General features: G+C 38.6%; 1 protein-coding gene across 3 annotated transcripts in view; it reads right to left on the bottom strand.

Moving 5' to 3' along the window:
- The window catches only part of DENND1B (DENN domain containing 1B), a 341,500-nt gene that overhangs the window by 276,269 nt on the left and 41,962 nt on the right, over nucleotides 1–23,269 (bottom strand). For all 3 annotated transcript variants that reach the window (XM_079925473.1, XM_079925475.1, XM_079925476.1), the window contains exon 2: nucleotides 6,780–6,894. In XM_079925473.1, the coding sequence (XP_079781599.1) occupies nucleotides 6,780–6,841 (62 nt within the window). In that variant the 5' untranslated portion in view covers nucleotides 6,842–6,894. The remainder of the gene's footprint in view (nucleotides 1–6,779; nucleotides 6,895–23,269) is intronic.

Genomic DNA, 23,269 nt, shown 5'->3' with positions numbered 1-23,269 from the left:
TTGTCCATTTTGTATTGTACACACACTAAACTACCTCTTGTCCTTTTGAAGCAGACATGCTGTATGTCCTAAATTCTAAACCGAAGCATATACTAAGGTAGGAACAGCACAGCACACTAGCTTGTTTAACTTCATCCTCTTTTTCACCCAGCATAAAGGCAGGCCTTGAGGGAAAAACTTCTTTTTGTTGGCATGCTGATTCATATTGTTTCTTCAAGCCCTCAGACTGCTTAGTCCAAGACTTGCCCTTTCTACTTCTGTATCCTCATGTCCCACACACTTAATTTGAATCACCCAAAGAATGTCAAATATCATGCTATCCTCTAATCTATCCTATATTTTCTCACCTCTGGGCCTCCTTGGGTAATGACGGTAAAAAAATTAATAAACAGGACCTTCAATTAAATAGATTCTGGAGACCAGAAGGGAGAGCTCTCATGCCCTGTAACAATAACAGACCCCAATAGGAAGAAGAAAGACTCCTTTCCTGGAAGGACTCAGCCAATGAAAAGCCAAGGACGCTTTGTTTACGTAGCCCTCCTGACTTCCTTTTCCCCTGTATAAAAGCGTTAGGTAGATAGCTAGTAGAAAGCAGCCGCACAGCACAGGGAGATCAGCTGGGTGCTTTGTGACCACCTAGAGGGGTGGGATAGGGAGGGTGGGAGGGAGGGAGACGCAGAGGGAAGAGATATGGGAACATATGTATATGTATAACTGATTCACTTTGTTATAAAGCAGAAACTAACACACCATTGTAAAGCAATTATACTCCAATAAAGATGTAAAAATAAATAAATAAATAAATAAATAAAAGAGTTGTCCTCTTCAATTTTGCTAGGGACTTGCACGTGGCTCACTATGGTTGCAAATTTCAACTCTTTGATGATCCCAAATAAACCCACGTTTGCTGGAGAAATAACTGACCGTCTATTTGCTTTAGGTCAACACAGTTAATTAACACTGAATCACACTGTATCACCAGGCTGGTCACTAAGTCTCAGAGTCCGTATCTTTCCAGTGGAAATGACGCTCTCTACAATGTTCCTGTGCAGGTACTGAAAGAATGAGACTCCTCCACGCATGCTCCCTCAGACTGTCATGTAAACACAGAAGAAAGAATAAAAACGTCTATCTCCAGTCCCTCCCAAAACCCCACAGCAATGATTGCAGAGAGGAAAAATGGCAGACACACACACACACACACACACACACACACACACACACACACACACACAACTAGGAAAATATATGCCAGCATACAAAAAAAGAAATCTTGGAATGGAGAAGGGAACTGACCTAGCAGTCCAGAGAAAGCTCAAATCTAAGCATCCAAGTCCAAAAGATGCAAATCAATTCTCAGGCCAGACTAACGGGAAGACAAAGGAATTAGAGGCAATGTGTGCCTCTGAAAACAGGGTGAAGCTGAGAAGAAGAGGGCTATTTGAAAGTCTTTGAAAAATGGCATTTGAACCCTGATCTCCCTCACCCCACACAACAAAGCAAATGTGCTTTCCCAAAGAGAAGATACCTTTACTCTCTGGAGCACCTGAGCCACAGGGGCTCTAAGACTCAAGTACAGGCATAGCTGATGCGCTGGGGAGGAGAGACTCCAGACTTAGAAGGAAGGTTAGAAAAGTGGACATGCTGAATACTGCAATCTCCAGTTCCCTTTCCCCCCAACACCAGCAGCCAGGGTGTATAACCTCCAAGCAGAAAAGAGAAGATACTTCTCTAGGCAAGTGGACTAGCCCAAGGGAAAAGAGCCTTGCAAAACGGCCTGATGGTAAAGTCCATCTGAGCACACAGAGCTTCTAATCAGCTTTTTAGTGCCTCACTCTTTAGTAATAATAATAATAATAATAATTGGATAGCAAAGGATCACCAACATTTGCAGAAAGTCTCTAACATAAGAGGCAGAGACAATATAAACAAAAGAAAGGAACAAAGAGGAAACAAGGGGAAAAAAATTAAGACATATAATTATTACACTCAGACAAGTTATTGAGTCCCTGAAATAAAAACTAGGTACTGTCTAAAAAAAAAAAAAAAAAAAAGGAACATTTAGAGAATAAGAACGAGCTCTTGAAAGTAAATAGCAAAAACAAAGTAAAAAAAGTACTCGGCAAAAAGGATTGGGAGAGAAAGTTGAGAAAATATTCCTAATTAGCATAAAAGTCAGAAAGAGAAAGAGAATAGAGAAGAAAACTAGACTGTCAAGACAGGAAGTTCAACATCTGAAAGAGAGAACAAAGACATAAAGAGAAGATGTTATCAAAGAAATAGTAAGAGAGCATTTCCTAGAACTAAAGGACATGACGTTCGAAACTGAAAGGGGCCACCCCCAGCTCATTGAGTAGAAAGAAACTCATTTCACATTGTCATGAAGATTCAGAACACCAGGGTTAATGTGAAGATTTTATGTGTTCAGACATCAAAAACAAACAAAAAACCAAATTACATAAAAAGGACAGGACCCTCCCATCCCCGAGGTTGGAAGACAACGGAAAAATGCCTTCAAAATTCCGTGGAGGGAATTCCCTGGTGGTCCAGTGGTTAGGACTTGGTGCTTTCACTGCCAGTGCCCAGGTTTGATCCCTTGGGAGAATGAAGATCCTGCAAGCCGTGGAAATGATTCCTTCTCTAACATTTTATACTCCACCAAACTACCAGCCAAGGATGAGGAAAGAATAAAGACATTTTCAGAAATGCAAGGTGTTAAGAGTTTACCTCCCATACACCCTTTTTCAGGAAGCTACTAGGGAATGCTCCCCCACTGAAATGAAGTAGTAACCAAGAAAGAGGGAGATAGGGATCCAGGGACCAAGGGACACAACACAGGGGGAAAGTAAAAGGAATTCCCAGAATGATGGTGACAGAAATACCAAGATAACAGCAGTCAGCAGGCACAGAGAGAAACGAGATTAGAGAGAACAGAGGCCTCCAAGAGTGCTGTCTCTAAGAATAGTATAAGACTGATTGAAGAGCTAATATCTGTGACCCTGTTCAGAGGGGAATTAGTTTTAAGATGATTGGTACAAAAACCAAGGGAATAAAAATAGGAGGCAACTATTTACATCAGGAGTAAGAAAAAGTTCATGAAACACAATATAGTCATAGAAAACCATGTGACTTAGCTGTGAATAATAGTTACACTGTCATTTTACTGCATGCTGATTTATCTAAAAAGGGTAAGATAACTACCTAGGACAGGTGGAATGCGGGGACAGAGGACAGAGAAGATATCTGTGCAAGACAGAGAAGTCCTCATCTACTATGGCAGGAAGTCAGCGGGGATGCCCCACGTTGAATTCTGAGATGGAGATCATCACGCTGGACGTTTATGAGGGAACGTTCTTCAGAAGGGAAGGCACAGAGAAGATTGGGCGGAAGAAGTCGGGCTCTAATGGAGTCTCAAAGAGGGCCTCAGCCGTCCCTTCAGGGCACCCTGATGCTGGATAGCTCTTCAACGTTGTCCTTGAATGTGGGCCTCCCCGGAAGAGGCTGTGACCCGGGCAAAGCGGCACCGCCCCTTTACAGAGGCAGTTTCTGAAGGTAACTGACACCTGAGGATGTCTGCCAGCAGCTCTTGTAGCAGGTGGGAGACTAAGCCCTTCGTTCCTAACGGAGGAGCATCATAAGTGTCCACAGTCAGGGATATCAGTAAAAGAAAAATCCAGAAATTTCAGACTAAGCACAATTTTTAGAATTAGGTAAGTAGGCAAGATAAAATAGCTAAAAAAGAAGTGCGTAAGGTGATGGGAATAAGGAGTGGGGAGGAATGGGGCAGGTACTGCTGTTTTTCATCAGAAAGCTAAAAGTACTATAGGACTTTGAAATTGAAAGCTTTTCAGGTCAGAGCTTTGGCACGTGCGTGCATGCGTGTATGTGCATGTGGGTGTGTGCGTGTGCGCGCGCGTGCGCGTGTGTGTGTGTGTGTGTGTATGGCTAAGGAAGTAACCTTTAAGATGTATATCACTCTATAAAGAGCATGGTCCTTAATTCTATTAGTAGTAGAGGTAACAGTGTCGAAAGAGCTAGAGGTAGAGTTTGGAAAAGGAAGGAAATGAGCAATTTAAAGCATTCTGCATAATAACAGGGAAGGCTAAGGCCATTGAACAGGAGTCATTTAAACACTTGCATAATAAAATGAAAGGCTAACTTGGCAGAAGCCTGGGGTAGATAGCTTTGCTAAGGAAGAGGCAGTTAGGAAGGTAGTCCTCTTTCTCTTGAACGGTTAGGAAGCTAGACTCTGTCAGAACAAACATTCGCTTTGCTGCAAAGATTACCCTTTGGCACTCATGCTCAGGAAGTTCTTGAAGGCTAAACAGTAACTCGAGTGTTCTTCTCCACTCCGGCTTTTGATGAGATTTGGAGGGCTGCGCCTACCCCAGACTGGCCTGCTGAGGTTGTTCTAAAGCTGAACAACCAGGTTTAGGGATATTAACTGCCTGACAAAGGAGGCGGGGTCCTGGGATGATAACAGACTCTGATAGGTATGAGGTTAGGAGTTCTCAAGGTAGGTGGAGTTTTTACACAGAATTTAAAAAAAAGAAACCCCCTGGCAGGGAACTGGGACAGAGAACACTTAAGTTAGAAACTGAGCTCCTCCTCAAGGGGACTCTGGATAAACTGACCGGCTTCTTCAGCGTTTGAACACAGGAAATGTTGTTTGACCGTTTGGTCTCTTGAACATGGGAAGAAGTTATATCTAAGGAATAGGTTTAAGTTGTCTCCTTCCCACGCCATTATGCCTTTTATTTGCTCTAAGCTGCAGTATAGTTTGACACATGTGTTTCACCGTTAGGAGGTTCTCCTAGGCTGACTGGTCGGTCTGGTCTCTACTATCACCGCAGGGTCTGCTATGACCCTCAGGGATACTTTGCAGCCTACCTGTCCCAGCAAGGCCTCCAAACACCCGAGCCTCTGGGCTTAGATAATTCTTAAGCTTGCTTCATGCTGGTGGAGCAGGGACAACACACATAACAGAAGACCAACAGAGTGGCTGTGAGCCCCTGCACCCCTCAGCCTCAGAACATCCCAGCCATGCCCAACTGGAGCTGCTCGGCTCCAAAACATATTGGAGCCCTTCTCTGATGGATCTCAGGCCAGGGACTAGCCAGCATCTCTAAAGTGAGTATCACGTAGGGTCTCAACAGGCAGCACATGGCACGCCCAAATTAGAATAAAGTTTAAGGAGGGTTCATTTACAAAGAGACTAATTGAAAAGGAGTGACAGTGTTGGGAAGCTACAGAGAATAGTGCGGGAACCTGGGCTGCCAGCAGCAGAACTATCCCACCTCTAGAGCCTTTTGGCCTTTTGGACAATGACAGAGGTTATCAAAACCCAGGAGAGAAAGACTGAGAAGAGCAATGGCTTCAGAAGAGGGATACGGTCACCTCAAGGCAATTTCATAGGGGAAGAGTCAGGGTTATCAATACCCTATCTCAGTCTCCTGTCAGGGATTCTCATTGGCCAAACCCTCCTGGAAGCCAGAGGGTGGAGGTGCTCATTGACTGAACCCACTAAAACTCCTCTCCTAGGGAGCAGGGGATGGGTGGTGTGAAGAGGCAAATGGAAGACATCCAGCACACCTGACACAACTCGGGATTCTGATAGCTGCCCGGAGTTAGTAAGCAGCTTCAGTTGTGAGTGATTAATGCTAGTCTTAATACAGAGTTTCCCTAACTGAGGTGTGTGTTTCCATGTGAACATTTCCCAAGGGTATACAGGCACAGACTGTTGTAGGAGAATCGATTTCTAGTTTTTCAACTTCCACTGAAATTGTACCCATTTCTAAAGTGTTCAGCTTGAAAATGAGCCTGTCACTTTGCAAAGGAAAGGATCACACCTCACTACCCAAAATCTTAACAAAAGGTATTTTACAAGGATATACAGATTTCTGGGGTGCCAAATAAAGGAGGAGCATTCCTTAATGAGGAAGCCTCATAAACCTTGGAGGTTTCCTGCCTTTTCCTTTCTTACACGTATTTCTGTTGACACAAAGCCTGCTGCAAACAGTGTTTTGGCCCATATTGGGATATTATGAACTGAAATATATGAAAGGGGGGGTGGGAGTGGTGACAATTTTCATTCTGTGACGTTGCCTTTTCCTGTATTTAAATGAGAGTAATTCTTTTTTTGAGTAATTCTTTTTTTTTCGGCTGTTCTCAACATTCATCCCTAGGATGTGCCGTTAGCTGAAAAGAAAGGTACCTTTGAACAGCTTACAAGCCCTACGTTAGTGATGTTAATTCTTTTAAACGTAGTAGAAATATTTTCTGTTTTAGGAAAACTTACCCACACTCTGGAAATAGAGCAAAATGATGATAGGATATCCTTTCAAGATCGTCCTAGAGCATTGTCTTACAGGCCAACCTAAGGGATATATATCTGACACATGGATATCTATAGCTGATAAATGATTCATACCCAAAATGTTTAAAAATCTCCTACTAATCAATTTATTTTTTAAAGTAAACGACCCAAAAATGGACAAAAGACTTGGACAGGCACTTCATTAAAAGAAGATATCCAGATGGATAGTCAGCACGTGAAAAAGTGTGCAACGTTATTAGTCACAAGGAAATGCAAATTAACACCACAGAGATTTCACAATACACCCAACATGAGGCCAAAATTATGAAAAGATTAATCGCAAGTGTTGGAAAGGATTCGAAACACCTGGGACTCCCGTACATTGTTACTGGGGATGTAACTTGGTACAACCACTTTGGAAAACTCCTTGGCAGAATCTGCTAAAATATAACACATACAATACCTTATGCCATTGAAATTCCACCTCTGGGTGTACGTCCAGGAGAAATTAGCATATGTGTCCATCAAAACACATGTACAGGAATGTTCATAGTCACTTTATCCATCAGAGACAAAACCTGGAAACAATCCAAATATCAGTCCACAGGAACCAATATAAATCTCTTTGGGTATATGCGTATGATAGAATACTACTCAGCAATATAAAGAATAAACCACTGCTATACACAGCAACACAGATGAATTCTATAGGCATAGTGTCAAGCAAAAGAATGCAGACACACAAAAACTACATTCTGTATAATTCCATTCATATGAAGATAAAGAATAGGGATATCCAATCTATGGCGATAGAGGTGTGAACAGGGTTTCTCTACAGAGGAAGTAATGACTGGGACGGGACGTAAGGAAACCTGCGGAAGCGCTGGAAATGTTCTGATATAGATCTAATTGGTGGTTACCTGGGAATATGCATATGTGAAAACTGACTGAACTGTGCTCTTAATATTTATGCACTTTATAGTATGTAAGTAATACCTGAAAAAGATTATCAACTAGAGCAATATATAATAGAAAGCAAGAAGTGGGTCGTCACTTTGCTTTCTCTAGAATTTAGAACCAGGAAGACTATGGTTACGAGTTTGGATTTTGTCCAAAAATTTTTGGATTTTCTCCACATCTCTTTCCCAGATACAATTTTGGACCGATGTTTCAAAACTCTTAATATATGCAGACTAACAGGTTTTTGCATTCCTTTTAAGTAGCTGGTTGTGATAGAGCTGCTTGTTAATCAGATTCAATTTCATTCATATGTATCGTAATTTGTTTTGTTTTGTTTTGTAAATATGTTGCACCCAACAAAATGTGATTGGTCTAAAATATTTATAATATATATTAAAAGATTCAAATTTTTTTCAAGTGGAAAGACCCTCAATGGAGGGTCTTAGGCAGGGAAGTGACATAAATTAACAATATAAGAAAATTATCTAGCTTCAGGGTAGACAGTTCACTTTAAATGGGTAAGAACAGAAACAACACGACCAGTTAGAAAAGCCATTTTAATAATCCAGGACTTTTTTCAATAATTTAGAAGTTGTGGTAATTCCAAGAAAGATGTGGCTGAACTGTCCCTTTATTTTGTCTATAAAAAAAAAGTTTCATGAACATTTAATACTATAAACAAAATTAGAAGACAAAGCTTAAACTATTATACAGTACAAAGTATTTTATATACTTTGGAAACAATCCCATTCTCATAACTACTCTGCTGTTATAAACAATTATTTATTTTTGAAAGTATGTTCTTGCAAGACTTTGGGCAACAATTTGTCCAGTAGTTCATGTACATGCAATACCTGGCACATACTATGCCTCAATAAATGTTTACTAAATTAAAAAAAAAGATTATCGCATATGCACGCTTTTTTTTTAATTAAAAAGAAATTATTTTTGGCCGTGCCTCATGGCTTGTGGGATCTTAGTTCCCCAACCAGGGATCAAATCCAGGCCCACAACAGTGAAAGCACCGAGTCCTAACCACTGGACCAGCAGGGAATTCCCTTTTTTCTCTTTCCTAACTGCCACAAAGTTAATGTTTTCTACATCCCTAAATTATCATAGAGGTTCACAATTTAAGATGAGAGAAGAACTCGGTGTGTAATGACAGATGTGTTCTAGAAGTATCACGGCCTCTTGAAGTTGGAAAGTCCTAATAGTTGGTTATGAAAGTATGAACATACAAAAATCAGTAAGGAGGAACCCTTGGTCCATAATACACACACAATTTGTTTTATATTCACAGGCTTAGCCTTATTTCCTAAGGCCTTATTTCCTTATTTCCACGAAACAGAAGGATGAGGTGGGGACGGGGGAGCATGAGAGCGAACTTCCAGAGCAGAGAGTCAGGGTTCCAAGGGGCACATTTTTAGAAATTTCTCACCTTAAGGAGTAGGCCACTCCAGCCCATGAGGGAGGAGCTGGTGTTGGTACAATTCTGGGAGTGATCATTATGGGGCAGATGGGACAATTCTAGCTATAGGTTGAGACAGTTCCTGCAATCCTCAGTGAAGTTTCCCAGGGCGCAGGTTTCCAAGAGAGCGTTTCAACTTCCCTGACCAACGTTACTTTTTTTTTTTTTTTTTTGCGTTACGCGGGCATCTCACTGCTGTGGCCTCTCCTGTTGCGGAGCACCAGCTCCGGACGCACAGGCCCGGCGGCCATGGCCCACGGCCCCAGCCACTCCGCGGCATGTGAGATCTTCCCGGACCGGGGCACGAACCGGCGCCCCCTGCATCAGCAGGTGGACTCCCAACCACTGCGCCACCAGGGAAGCCCCACTACTTTTTTTTTTTATTATTTGTTTATTTTTATTTTTGGCTGCTTTGGGTCTTTGCTGCTGCACGCAGGCTTTCTCTAGTTGCGGCGAGCTGGGGCTATTCTTCAACGCTGTGCGCGGGCTTCTCATTGCAGTGGCTTCTCTTGTTGTGGAGCACGGGCTCTAGGCGCACGGGCTTCAGTAGTTGCAGCGCAAGGGCTTAGTTGCTCCGCGGCATGTGGGATCTTCCCAGACCAGGGATCAAATCCGTGTCCCCTGCATTCGCAGGCGGATTCTTAGCCACTGCGCCACCAGGGAAGTCCCCAAGGTTACTACTTCTAAGCAGGAATGCAGGTGACCTAAACCATGCAAGATATATGCATATTGAACACAAAGGTTTATCATCAACACCACTTAGCCAACATCTCCAGTACCCTAGAAGCACTTAAGTATGTGGGCTTTGTTTTACCTTTTTATCTATGACTTGAATTTTTTCCTTCATGATTTAATCTTTCCTCTGCAGCAAGAAAGTCTCACAGACTGACACCCCTGCGGAGACTTTCTTTTAAAATGTAGCTAACTAAACCGTGTGTTGCTCTGCTTCTAATTACAAGTTACTTCATTTGTATCTTTTCTTGTTTTTCCCCCTAGCCTTATTGATATATAACTGACATATAACATTGTATAAGTTTGATTTGATACACTTAATACATTACAAAATGATTACCACCATAGCATTAGCTAACACCCCCATTATGTCACATAATTACCATTTCTTTTCCGTGAAGAGAACATTTAAGGTCTACTCTCATAGCAACTTTCAAGTTTATAATAGAGTATTATTAACTATAATTATTGATAATCAATTATATGTAACATAAATATTATGGAACATAAATATTATTATGTAATAATACACTATTATTAATGATAAACCATCCTGTACATTAGAACCCCAGAACTTATTCATCTTATAACTGGAAGCTTATACCCTTTGACCCACATATCCCCATTTCCCCACCCCACAGCCCCTGGTTACTACCATTTTACTCTCTGTTTCTGTAAATTTGGATTTTTTGAATTCCACACACAAGTGAGATCACACAGTATTTGTCTTTCTCTGACTTACCTCACTTAAGCATAATGCCCTCAAGGTCTATCCATGTGACTGAAAATGGCAGGATTTTCTTCTTTCTCATGACTGAACAATACACCATGTTGTATATGTGTGTGTGTGTATATATATATCACATCTTTTTACTAATTCATCTCGACAGACACTTAGGTTTTTTTCCCATATCTGGGCTCTTACTAGTGCCACAATTGTATCTTTTGTCAGTTTAATATAATTAACATGGGGAGAAGGCCTTTGCCAAGGCAAATGGGAGTGGAGGATTTTTAATTCCGTCTTTATTGAAACCCTAATCTACTTGGGTATTTGGTTCACCTTATCTCTGGAGTTCAAAGAAGCTAAAACATCCTCGGGTTTCTCCTCCTGATTTTGTCTTTCTCCCCCAACTTGGTAACTCATGTATATTCCTTTGCATTCACAAATTCTCTTTCTAGTCATTAACTCTGGTACACTGTCCTCTGCTGTTAGTTCTGACCAAGGCTACCAATTCAACAAAAGGCATCTGCAGCAGGCTGAGACCTCAGGGCAGGAACTTGGAGGTGGTATGCAGAAGTGCAGTGCACAGTCACCCCTGACCAGCCCACAACATAAGTCAAGACGGTAAACCGGGGTGGGGGGCTGTGGGGGAATGGGAAAGGGGATTGTTAAATATTGCTCACCAATTAGGCAAGCATCACCTTTCAAACATTATCAGTTACTTTCTATGAATCCTTTAGCAAAACAAACAGAAGAGAAAAAATATATATATATAATATACACATATATAGACACAAATAACTACTCCCTAATTTATCTCTTTTTAAAATTTTTGTATATAGTATTTTCCAATTTTGTGACTCATTGTACAACTGGTACAGTCTATCTAGAACTATAATACTGCGAAGGCCAAAGTATTAGACCACTTTCTACTTTAAGGCAGAGTTTAAGTATTTCCTATCTAATCTGTACAAAACTAATACAATATTTATAAGTTTTAAAATCTTGCTATCTGGGTCTTTGTTACAATTTACACGTGGCTTCAGAGTCCCTGAGGAGGATCTAATTTCCCTGAGGTGGATTTCAGCATAAACCCCAGGATCAGATAATCCCTGCCCAGATGCTACCATGCTGCTGGCTCTGGGATTTGGTATTTAACCTGGGGGCTGTGTCCATATTCTAATTTAGGGGAATACTTGCTGGAGATCAAAATTTTCCTGGACTTTCAGTTAATTCTCGTGCTTTTCTTTATTCCTGGCCCTAATCCATGTACTTAATGTTTGTTTGCTGGGTTGAAGAGGGGCTATATACTAATGGGAAAGGAAGGGCACAGAATATAGATGAAAACATTTAGGGAAATCAGGGAAAGATGGAGTCCAGAGAACATTGGTGTGTCTTGTATTTGTCTATTCTTGCATTTTTCCTCTATCTACTTAGTTGGTCAAGTAAGTCTTGTCCAAATTTAGATCAAAAACAAGTTTAATTAAAATAGAGATCAAGAAGGTTAATGAAATGGCAATTTTTACCATTGAAAATTCTCTACATGTTCTATGCCTACTGATTCCTTTACTAGACTGTATTTTATTGTATTTACTTATTTATTTTTTATTGAAGTATAGTTGACTTACATTATATTAGTTTCAGGTGTGCAATAGAGTGATTTGATATTTTTGTAGATTACACACCATACAAACTTATTATAAAACAGTGAGTATATTTCCTGTGCTGTACATTACATCCCTGTGACCTATGTATTTTATAACTGGTAGTTTATACCTCTTAATCCCCTTCACCTATTTTGCCCCTCTCCCCACCACTCTCCCCTCTGGTAACCAATAGTGTGTTCTCTGTATCTGTGATTCTGTTTCTGTTTTGTTGTATTTGCTGATTTGTCTTGTTTTTTACATTTTACATATAAATGAAAACAGACAGTATTGGCCTTTCTCTGACTTTTTTCCCTTAGCATAATACCGTTTGGGTCCATCCATGTTGTCCCAAATGGCAAGCTTTCATTCTTTTTATGGCTGAGTAATATTCCATTTTGTGTGTGTGTGTGTGTGTGTGTGTGTGTGTACACATGCCAAATCTTCTTTATCCATTCATCTGTCAATATGCTCTTAGGTTGCTTCCATATCTTGGTTGTTGTAAAAAAAAAAGCTGCTATGAACATTGGAGTATATATATCTTTCAGAGTTAGTGTTTTTTGTTTTCTTCAGATAAATACCTGGGAGTAGAATTGATGGACTGTATGACAGTTCTATTTTTCAAGGAAACTCCATACTGTTTTTCACAGTGGCTGCACCAACTTACAATCTTACCAACAGTGAACAAGAGTTCCCATTTCTCCACATCCTTGCCAACATTTAATCATTTCTTGTCTTTTTGATGATATCCATTCTAACAGGTATGAGGTGATATCTCGTGGTTTTGATTTGCATTTCCCTGATAGTTAGTGATATTGAGCATCTTTTCTTTTCCCTGTTGGCCATTTGTATGTCTTCTTTGGAAAAATGCCTATTCAGGTCCTCTGCCCATTTTTTAATCAGATTTTTTTTTCTATTGAGTTGTAGGAGTGCATTATATATTTTGGATATTAACCCCTTTAGACGTATCTTTTGCAAATATCTTCTCCCATTCAGTAGGTTGCCTTTTGTTTTGTTGATGGTTTTCTTCACTGTGCAAAAGCTTTTTAGTTTGCTGTAGTCCCATTTGTTTATTTTTGCTTTTGTTGTCCTTGCTTGAGGAGACATATCCAAAAAATATTGCTAAGACCGTTGCCAAAGAGTGTACTGCCTAAGTTTTCTTCTAGGAGATTTACGGTTTCAGGTCTTACATTAAGTCTTTAATCCATTTTATTTTTATATAGTATGATATACATCTAGTTTCATTCTTTTTTACGTGTAGCCATCCACTTTTCCCAACACCACTTATTGAAGAGACTGTATTTTTCCCCATTGTACATTCTTGCCTCTTTTTTCGTAGATTCGTTGAACATATGTGCATGGGTTTATTTCTGGGCTTTCTATCCTGTTCCATTGATATATGTGTCTGTTTTTGTGCCAGTAACATGCTGCTTTGATTACTGTAGCTTTGTATTATAGTCTGAAGTCAGGGAGCCTGATACCTCCAGCTTTGTATTTCTTTCTCAAGATTGCTTTGGCTCTTTGGGATCTTCTGTGGTTTCATGTGAATTTTAGGATTATTTGTTCTAGTTCTGTGAAAATTGCCATGGGTATTTTGATAGGGATGGCATCAAATCTGTAGATTGCCTTGGGGAGTATGTTCATTTTAACAATATTGATCCTTCCAATAAGAACACATTATATCTTTCCATCTGTTCGTGTCATCTTCAGGTTTTTTTCATCAGTGTCTTATAGTTTTCTGAGTACAGGTCTTTTACCTCTTAGGTAGATTTATTCCTGGGAATTTTATTCTTTATGATGCAGTGGTAAATGGGATTGTTTCCTTAATTTCTCTCATAGTTCATTGTTAGTGTATATAAATGCAACAGATTTCTGTATATTAATTTTGTATTCTGCAAGTTTACTGAATTTATTGATGAGCTCTAGTAGTTTTCCAGTGCGTATGTAGGATTTTCTATGTGCAGTATGATGTCATTTGCAAATAGTGACAGTCTTATTTCTTTCTTTCCAATTTGGAATCCTTTTTATTTCTTTTTCTTCTCTGATTGCTGTGGCTAGGACTTCCAATAATATGATGAATAAAAGTGGTGAGAGTGGGCGTCCTTGTCTTGTTCCTGATCTTAGAGGAAATGCTTTCAGCTTTTCACTGTTGAGTATGTTAGTGGGTTTGTTATATATGGTCTCTATTATGTTGAGGTAGGTTCCCTCTATGCCCACTTTCTAGAGAGTTTTTGTCATAATGGATGCTGAATTTTGTCAAAAGCTTTTTCTGCATCTATTGAGATGATTATATGACTTTTATTCTTCAATTTGTTAATGTGGTGTATCACATTGATTGATTTACAGATATTGAAAAACCCTTGCATCCTTGGGATAAATCCCACTTGATCATGGTGTATGATCCTTTTAATGTACTGTTGGATTAAATTTGCTAATATATTGTTGAGGATTTTTACATCTATGTTTATCAGGTATACTGACCTATAGTTTTCTTTTCTTGTAGTGTCTATGTCTGATTTTGGTATCAGGGTAAATCTGGCCTCATAGAGTTTGAAAGTGTTCCTTCCTCTTCAATTTTTTGAAATAGTTTGAGAAGTATAGGTATTAAATCTTCCTTAAATGTTTAGTTTAATTTCCCTGTGAAGCTATCTGGTGCTGGACTTTTGTTTGTTGGGAGTTTTTTTTACTACCTATTTAATTTTATTACTTGTAATCAGTCTGTTTAGATTTTCTATTTCTTCCTGATTCAATCTTGGAAGATTGTACGTTTCTTAAAACTTACCCACTTCTTCTTGTTTGTCCAATTTGTTGGTGTATTACTGTAGTATTCTCTTATGATTGTATTTCTGTGATACCAGTTGTAACTTGTTCGCTTTCATTTCTGATTTTATTATCTTGGGCTCCTCTCTCTTTTTTTCTTGATGAGTTAGGCTAAAGGTTTGTCAATTTTTTTTTATCATTTCAGAAAACAAGTCCTTAGTTTCATTGATCTTTTCTATTACTTTTTTGGTCACAATTTTACTTATTTCTGCTCTGATCTTTATTATTTCTTTCATTTTACTAACTTTGGGTTTTGTTTGTTCTGTTTCTAAATTCTTTAGGTGGAAAGTTAGGCTGTTTATTTAAGATTTTTCTTATTTCTTGATATCTATATTGCTATAAATGTCCTCTTAGAACTGTTTTTGCTGTGTTCCATAGATTTTGGAAAGTTATGTTTTTATTTTCATTCATCTCAATGTCTTTTTTTCATCTCCTCTTTGATTTCGTCATTGACCCATTGTTTTTTTAGTAGCATATTGTTTAGTCTCCTTATGTTTGCAACTTTTTCAGTTTTCTTCCTATAATTGATTTCTAGTTTCATACTGTTGCAGTCAGAAAAGATGCTTGATATGATTTCAATCTTAAATTTATTGAGACTTATTTTGTGGCCTAGCAGGTGAACTATCCTGGAGAAAGTTCCATGTGCACTTGAGAGGATTGCGCATTCTGCCATTTTTGGATGGAATGGTCTGAGAATATCTATTAAGTCCATCTGGTTTAATGTGTCATTTAGTGCCAGTGTTTCCTTATTGATTTTCTGTCTGGACGATTTGTCCATTGATGCAGGTGGGGTGTTAAAGTTCCCTACTATTATTGTATTACTGTCAATTTCTCCCTTAATGTCTATTAATATTTGCATTATACATTTAGATGTTTCTATGGTAGGTGCATATGTTTACAAATGTTATATCCTCTTCTTGGATTGACCTCTTTATCATTATATAATTCCCTTCTTTGACTTTTGTTATAACTTTGTTTTAAATTCTATTTTGTCTGATATGAGTATTGCTACTCAGCTTTCTTTTTGTTTCCTTTTACATGAAATATCCTTTTCCATCCCTTCACTTTTAGTCTGTGTATTTTAGCTCTGACGTGAATTTCTTGTAGGCAGCATATATGTGGGTCTTGTTTTTTAATCCATTCAGACATTCTTTTCATTGGAGCATTTACTCCATTTACATTTAAGTGATTATTGATAGGTATGTATTTATTGCCGTTTTGTTACTAGCTTTCTGGTTATTTTTGTAATTCTTCTCTGTTCTTTTCTTCATTTGGTCTTCTCCCTTGTGGTTTGATGATTTTCTTTAATGCTGTATTTGTGTTCCTTTCTCTTTGTTTTTGTGTATCTATTGTAGGTTTTGGTTTGTGGTTATCATGAGGTTCAGAAAGATCAACCTCTATATCTATCTGTTTTAAACTGATGGCCATTTAAATTCAAACACATTCTAAAGGCTCTACATTTTTTTACTCTCCCTCCCACATTTTATGTTTTTGATGTCAGAATTTACATCATTATGTTTATCCTTTATCGTTTATTGTAGTTATAGTTGATTTTACAACTTTTTGTCTTTTAACCTTCATTCTAGATTTTTAAGTAGTTAATCCAGTGCCTTTACTGTATACTTATCTTTACTAGTGAGAATTTTTCCCTTCATGTATTTTCTTATTTCTTGTTATGGCTTCTTTTTCTCTTAAAGAAGATCCTTTAACATTTCTTATAAGGCTGGCTTAGTATCAATGAACTCTTTTAGCTTTTACTTGTCTGGGAAACTTTCTCTCTCCTTCAATTCTGAATGATAAGCTTGCTGAGTAGAGTATCCTTGGTTGTAGATTTTTTTCCTTTCAGTACTTTAAATATATCATGCCACTATTTTCTGACCTGCAAAGTTTTGGCTGAAAACTCAGCTGATATACTTATATGGTTTCCCATATATGTGACTCTTTTTCTCTTGCTGTTTTTAAAATTATCTCTTTATCTTTAACTTTTACCATTTTAATTATAATATGTCTTAGTGTGGATCACTTTTGGTTCATCTTGTTTGGAACTCTCTTTGCTCACTGAGCCTGGATATCTGTTTCTTTCTTCAGGTTAGGGAAGTTTTCATTAAATGTGTTTTCTGTCCCTTTCTCTCTCTTGTCCTGGGATCCCTATAAAGTGAATGTTAGTGTGTCTGATGATGTCCCAAAGGTCCCTTAAACTATCTTCATTTAAATAAAAAAATAAAAATAAAGGGAATTCCCTGGTAGTACAGTGGTTAGGACTCCATGCTTCCACTGCAGGGGGCTGGGGTTTGATCCCTGGTTGGGGAACTAAGATCCCACAAGCTGTGTGGCATAAATAAATAAATAAATAATTTTTTCTTTTTGTTGTTCTGATTGGGTGATTTCCACTACTCTGTCACTTATGCATTCTTCTGTATCACCTAATCTGCTGTTAATTCCTTCCAGTGTATTTTTCATTTCACTTATTATATTCTTCAGCTCTGACTGGTTCTTTTTTATATATTCTAAATCTTTATTGAAACTATCACTGTGTTCCTCTATTCTTTTCCTGAGTTTGGCAACCATTTTAAAGACTATTTCTTTGAACTCTTTATCAGGTAAATTATTTACCTTCATTTCACTAGGATTTTTTCCTGGGGTTTTATCTTATTTTTTTCATTTGGAATATTCCCATCTTATCATTTTGTTTGACTTTCTCTGTTTGTCTCTATGAAATGAGGCCAAACAGTTACCTATCCCAGTCTTGAAAGTGTGTCCTTGTGTGCAAATATCTTTATGCTGTTTAAGTGTGCCCAGTTGCTTTGGGAGCTGGATCAGAAGCAGTCATGCACTTGGGCTTCTTCTGGGTGCACCAGGGTGTCACCTTTGTGGGTGCAGGGCTGGAGCCAGAGCCCAGTGAGGGCTGGCCAGAGCACAAATCACTTTGCAATATGCCGCCTCCGTGGTGGGACTGGGAGAAGGCAAGTCTGTGCCTGAGCCCTTCAAGCGCAGAGTCTCTGTTTCCTACAGCCCTTGGTTATGTCAGTCCCAGCCAAGGGCGCTCCTCTCCCTGGTGCCAGACCCCAGGCTCAAGCCCCTCACTCCTTGGGGAGGATCCCCAAGCCTGCGATGTCCCCCTATTCTTCTTAGTCACCTGTGGTGGCGTGGGTGCTGACTAGATCACTTCTCTTCCCTTCCTACCTGTTTCGATGTGGGTGTTTTCTTCATATCCTTAGCTGTAAAAGAGCCGTTCTGCTGGTCTTCAGGTCATTCTCAGAGAGAGTTGCTCTACATGTGGTTGTAGTTATGGAGTGTTCATGGGATGAGGAGAGCTCAGGGTTTTCCTCCTCTGGCATCTTGATCCCACTCCCTTACTAGACCATAGTTTTCAAATGTACGTAAAAGAGACTCAAGAATTACTTGTTTCCTGAATTTCAGCACAAAAAGCCACTCTTCTCTATCTGATATGGAGAGTGGCAAATTTTTGCCAACCCCAAGGGAAAAGCACAGTCTTGGAATATAGAGTGAACTATACGGAGCTTAAAAATGATGGGTACCAAAATAAAATAAAGAAAATAGAGCAAATGGGAAAATTAAAATGTGAAGAAAGACAAGCTGCACGACAAATATGGTATCACTAAAATAAATGTGATACATAAAAAGTAGCTCGTATGAGTACTTAGTTGAATTCCACCTGTGTTTATTCATTCTTATGCAGTAGAATTTAACATATAAAACGTGTCATCTTTAGTGTTAAAATGAAACTACGAATCAAAATAGAGACTTTATTAAAAAATAAACATATAAGTAGAACTTAAAATAGCTCCTTTTTAAAGGATCACATTCAATATTGTATTAGTTTTCTATTGCGGCTGTAACAAATTACAAACTCGGTGGCTTAAGCAACACAAATTTATTCTCTTACAGTCCTGGAGGTCAGAAGTCTAAAACGGATCTTCCAGGGCTAAAACCACTGTTGACAAATCTGTGTCCCTCCTGGAGGCTCAGAAAGAGAGTCCATTACTTTGCTGATGACTGTTCTGGGGAGAGTTTGCTCCTTTTCTTCCCAGCTCCAGAGACCATCTGCATCTCCTGACTCATGGCCAGCTTCCTTCACCTTCAATCTCTCTCCTTCTCTCTGACCTCTTTTTTCCTGTCCTCCTATCTCCTTCTCTGACTCTGACCTTCCTGCTTCTTCCTCTCGTAAAGACCCTTGTCATTAAATTAGGCCCACCTCTATAATCGGGGGTAATTTCTCCATCTCAAGGACTTTTAACTTAATCACATCTGCAAAGTCCCTTTTCCTATGTTAGATAACATACTAAACAGATTCCAGGGGTTAGGATATAAAATCTTTAGGGGAGGGTGTCACTATTCTGCCCACCACAGGTATATTCATATTCTTAAATGAAATACAGTAGAATATGCTTACTAAATACTATGGATTTTAAAGCATTCAACTCTAGCTTTCTAGGACAATCAGTAAAATCCTGACATAGTTTTAAAAATAGATTATATCATAACATTACACATGCTCTATGACCCAACCATTCTGCTCCTAAATATGTACTTAAAACATTATATATGTTATGTTCATCAAAGCCATATACTCAGATGTTTACAGCAGCACTCTTCATAATAGCCTGAAATTAGGAACTACCTAAATGCCCTCCAATAGTTGAATGAATAATTAATGGTGTATTCATATATGGGAATATAATCTAACAGCGGAAAAAAAATCTAAATCTACACACAACGATATGGATGAAGCTCATAAATACAATGTTGAGCAAAAGAAACCAAACGCAAAAATAAAATGTAATATATTATTCCACTTATATGAAATTCACAAACAGGCAAAATTAGTCAGAAGGGTGTTAACCTTAATAGGAAGTAGTGATTAAAAGGAGACATGACAGGAAATTTTGAGGTTCTGGCAACATCTTATTTCTTGATCTGGGTGAAGTTTATCTGAATATGTTCATTTTGGAAAATCTATCAAGATGTACACTTACAATTTATGCATAATTCTGCATGTGCTTTTTACTTTAATAAAGAATTTACATAATTAAAAAGGTTTTCATTTTTCTTAAAATATAAGTGAATACAAACAGAGGCTTCTCTCAGGTTGTAAAAATTAATGCTAAAGGTTACTACTTAGACTTTTTTTTTTTTTTTTTTTTTTTGCGGTATGTGGGCCTCTCACTGTTGTGGCCTCTCCCATCGCGGAGCACAGGCTCAGGATGCGCAGGCTCAGCGGCCATGGCTCACGGGCCCAGCCGCTCCGCGGCATGTGGGATCCTCCCGGACCGGTGCATGAACCTGTGTCCCCTGCATCGGCAGGCGGACTCTCAGCCACTGTGCCACCAGGGAAGCCCCATTACTTACACTTTTTAAATGTTATTTATATGTTCAAATTATATGCAGTATACCAAGAGAAATAAGCAAATTAGCTATCCCAATTTCATATTTGTCACAAATAAGGCTACAGTTGGAATACTATCTTAAATATGAAGTTTATGAAAAGTCTAAGAAATGGTTAAGAATTAGCAAATAGATTTTGACAGTAACTTCTCTTGTTCTAATCCAGGTATTAACAATTGTAATATTAGTATTTATGGAGTAGAACAAAGAGCTTTTACACAACAATATCCAAAAGGACTTGATTGGGTTTATTCATTCAGCAAATAGCTATTGATCTTTTTTTTTTTAAGTCTACCAGGCAGTGGGGATAAAATAAAGAACAAGAAAGATGAATCTTCGTCTTGACAAAGCTTATAGTATTGTAGGTGAGACCAAAAAGTAAACGAACAAGTGATAACTGGGAAGGGATAACAAGTTCTATCAAGTGACCAAACAACATGCCTGAATCTTAAATGCATTTTGCTAAGTGAAATAAGCCAGTCTGAAAGGCTCCAAACTGTTTGGTTCCATTTACAGGACATTCTGAAAAAGGCACAACTATAGAGATGATAAAAAGATCAATGGTTGTCAGGGGTTCCCAGGCGGGGGTTCAGTAGGTGAGGCACCAGGGATTTTTTTCAGGCTGGTGAAACCATGACAATGATGCTATAAAGGTGAATACATGACTATGCATTTGTCAAAAATATAGAATTTAACAGCACCGAGAGCAAACTTTAATGTATTTCAATTTAAAAAAACAAATATTTAAGAGGTCAGGAGGACCAGGATGGAATGCAGAATGTGACTGAGAGAAACTAACTGCAACATCAATGTGTGAAACATCCTCACTGACAGGGCAGGGGGAAAGGTGTTGACCTAAGTAACTCTGGGAATGAGTAGATTTTGCAGGATTAAAGTCGAGAGGAGTTGTTAACTGTACTTGGGTTGACAAAAGTTGTTTCCTGCAGGGGTGCAGGCTAACAAGTCTGAAACCACCTTACATGTGTACTGCAGTTGAAGATTTAAGTTAGTGAACGGGGTGCATGGCTCTTCCTGTTGCAATGGTAGTTTACAAATAAGCAAGGGGCAGAGTCTAGGATGAGCTATGCAGTAATAACATAGAGCTTGAGAGAACAATATGAACTCAAGGTAAGCTTAGTATACGTACAGTGGTTACATATAGATATATTGATAGTGATGTGCACATACACAGGTTCACATATGCACATGTGTTTCCTTGCCCTATCAGATGAGAAGTCTCGAGTAGTAACAAGCACACTTAGTGCTCAGATCTTAGTTTCTAATGTCATTCTCCAAACTAGGGAAGCAAGACTCCTTGGAGAAATGGCTGGATTCTAGTACTGGGTCAGGAAAGATGCACGATATGCCTAGAGCATCTTGTCGTCCCAGAAATAAGAAAGTGCTCAAAAAACCAAACCCACAGCGATAAGGGAAATGTCAAAGGTATTCAAAAGCCAATGGAAAGAGCTCCCAATGGCCAGAGCTGAAACAATTTAAACAACAAAATAAAGTAGTATTGAGTTACAACCAAAGTAGAAAATAAATATCCATGAGTCTCTATCAGTATAATAAATGATTGAATAAATAAATAAATGGGGACAAATAGGTAAATCTCCCATGCAAAAGAATTCCAAATAATTTGTGTAGCAAAACTCCCCATTTTTAAGTGTGGACTGTGCATAGTGACTTTCTTCCAGAGAGAACAGTATGGAAAGGAGAAGAAAAAAGTAAGTACATGTGAAAAAAATTTTAAAAAGTAAGTACAGAAGAGAAATACTGTCTCAACCAGGTGATCAAAGTCAACATCAAAGGTGGTAAGTCATACGTATGATAATACGTATCCTTCACATGATATGATGAGAATAGCACTTCACGTCTGTTGTCTTTACCCCCAAAACATAACTCCAGTCTAATCACGAGAAAAGCAGCAGACAAATCCCAATTAGGCATTCTTCAAACTATCTGAGCAGCACATCTCATAACTGTCAAGGTCATCAGAAACACGGAAAGTTGGAGAAGCTGTTTCAGACAAGAGGAGCCTATGAAGACATAAATACTAACGGGGTGTCCTCGATTGGATCCTAGAACAGAAAAGGACCTTGGCTAAAGAATAAAGACGCTTGCATAAAGTATGAATTTAAGTTATTAATACTTTATCAATATTGGTTCATTAATTGTAACAAACGTACCATAGTAAGTTGTTAGTCATGGATACTAAGTGTGGACTATATTGGGGACTCTTTGTACTATCTTTGTAAGTTTTCTGTAAGTCCAGAACTTACTAAAGTAAAAATTTTATTTAAAAAAACCAAACTGAATGTGGGATGGTTGGTCACTTCATGCATGTAAGCTGCATAAAGGCCGAAAACATGTCTTACTCAAATTTTCCTCTTGAATCTCTTTGGGTACCTCTTTGCCAATGATAAGGGCTAACTAAGTATGGTCTGAATTGAATTAAATTTGTAGGCTGAACAACAGCAACAAAAAAGTAAAAAAACAATTAGAATACAATTTAATTTTCAGGAGAGAACAAAATGATAGAGGAACACCTATACCAAACCTTTAACTTAAGACATTGTATGTACATCCTTAAACACTCTGCTTTAGGTTACTTTGTCACATGATCTTACGCAATCACCTATTGTTCCCCAAGCCCCTCCCCCAAGCCCAACTCCTGATCGTCACAAATCTGATCTCCTTTTCTGTGAATCTGGATTTCTGTTTTAGATTCCACATGTAAGTGAGATCATACAGTATTTGTCTTTCTCTGTCTGACTTGTTTCACTTAGCATAATATCTTCAAGGTCCATCCATGTTGTCACAGATGGTAGAATTCTCAGGTTTTATGACCAAACTATATTCCATTGTATATATACCACAACTTCTTTCTCCATTCATCCATCAGTGGACACTTGCTTGGGTTGTTTCCACGTCGCGTCTATTATAAATAAGCTGCTGTGGACATGGGGGTGCAGATATCTTTTTGAGTTAGTGGTTTTTTTTTACCTTTGGATATACTCCCAGAAGTGGAATTGCTGGATCATACGGTAGTTCTATGTTAAATTTTTTGAGGATCCTCCATACTGTTTTCTATAGTGGCTGCACCAATTTACATTCCCACCAACAGTGCACAAGTGTTCTCTTTTCTCCACATCCAGCATTTGTTATCTCTTTATATTCTTTATTTTGACCCAATTTTCCAA

Source organism: Stenella coeruleoalba (genome assembly GCF_951394435.1).
Source record: "Stenella coeruleoalba genome assembly, chromosome: 1".
NCBI classification, from domain to species: domain Eukaryota; kingdom Metazoa; phylum Chordata; class Mammalia; order Artiodactyla; family Delphinidae; genus Stenella; species Stenella coeruleoalba.
This window is presented reverse-complemented; position numbering and strand designations above follow the sequence as displayed.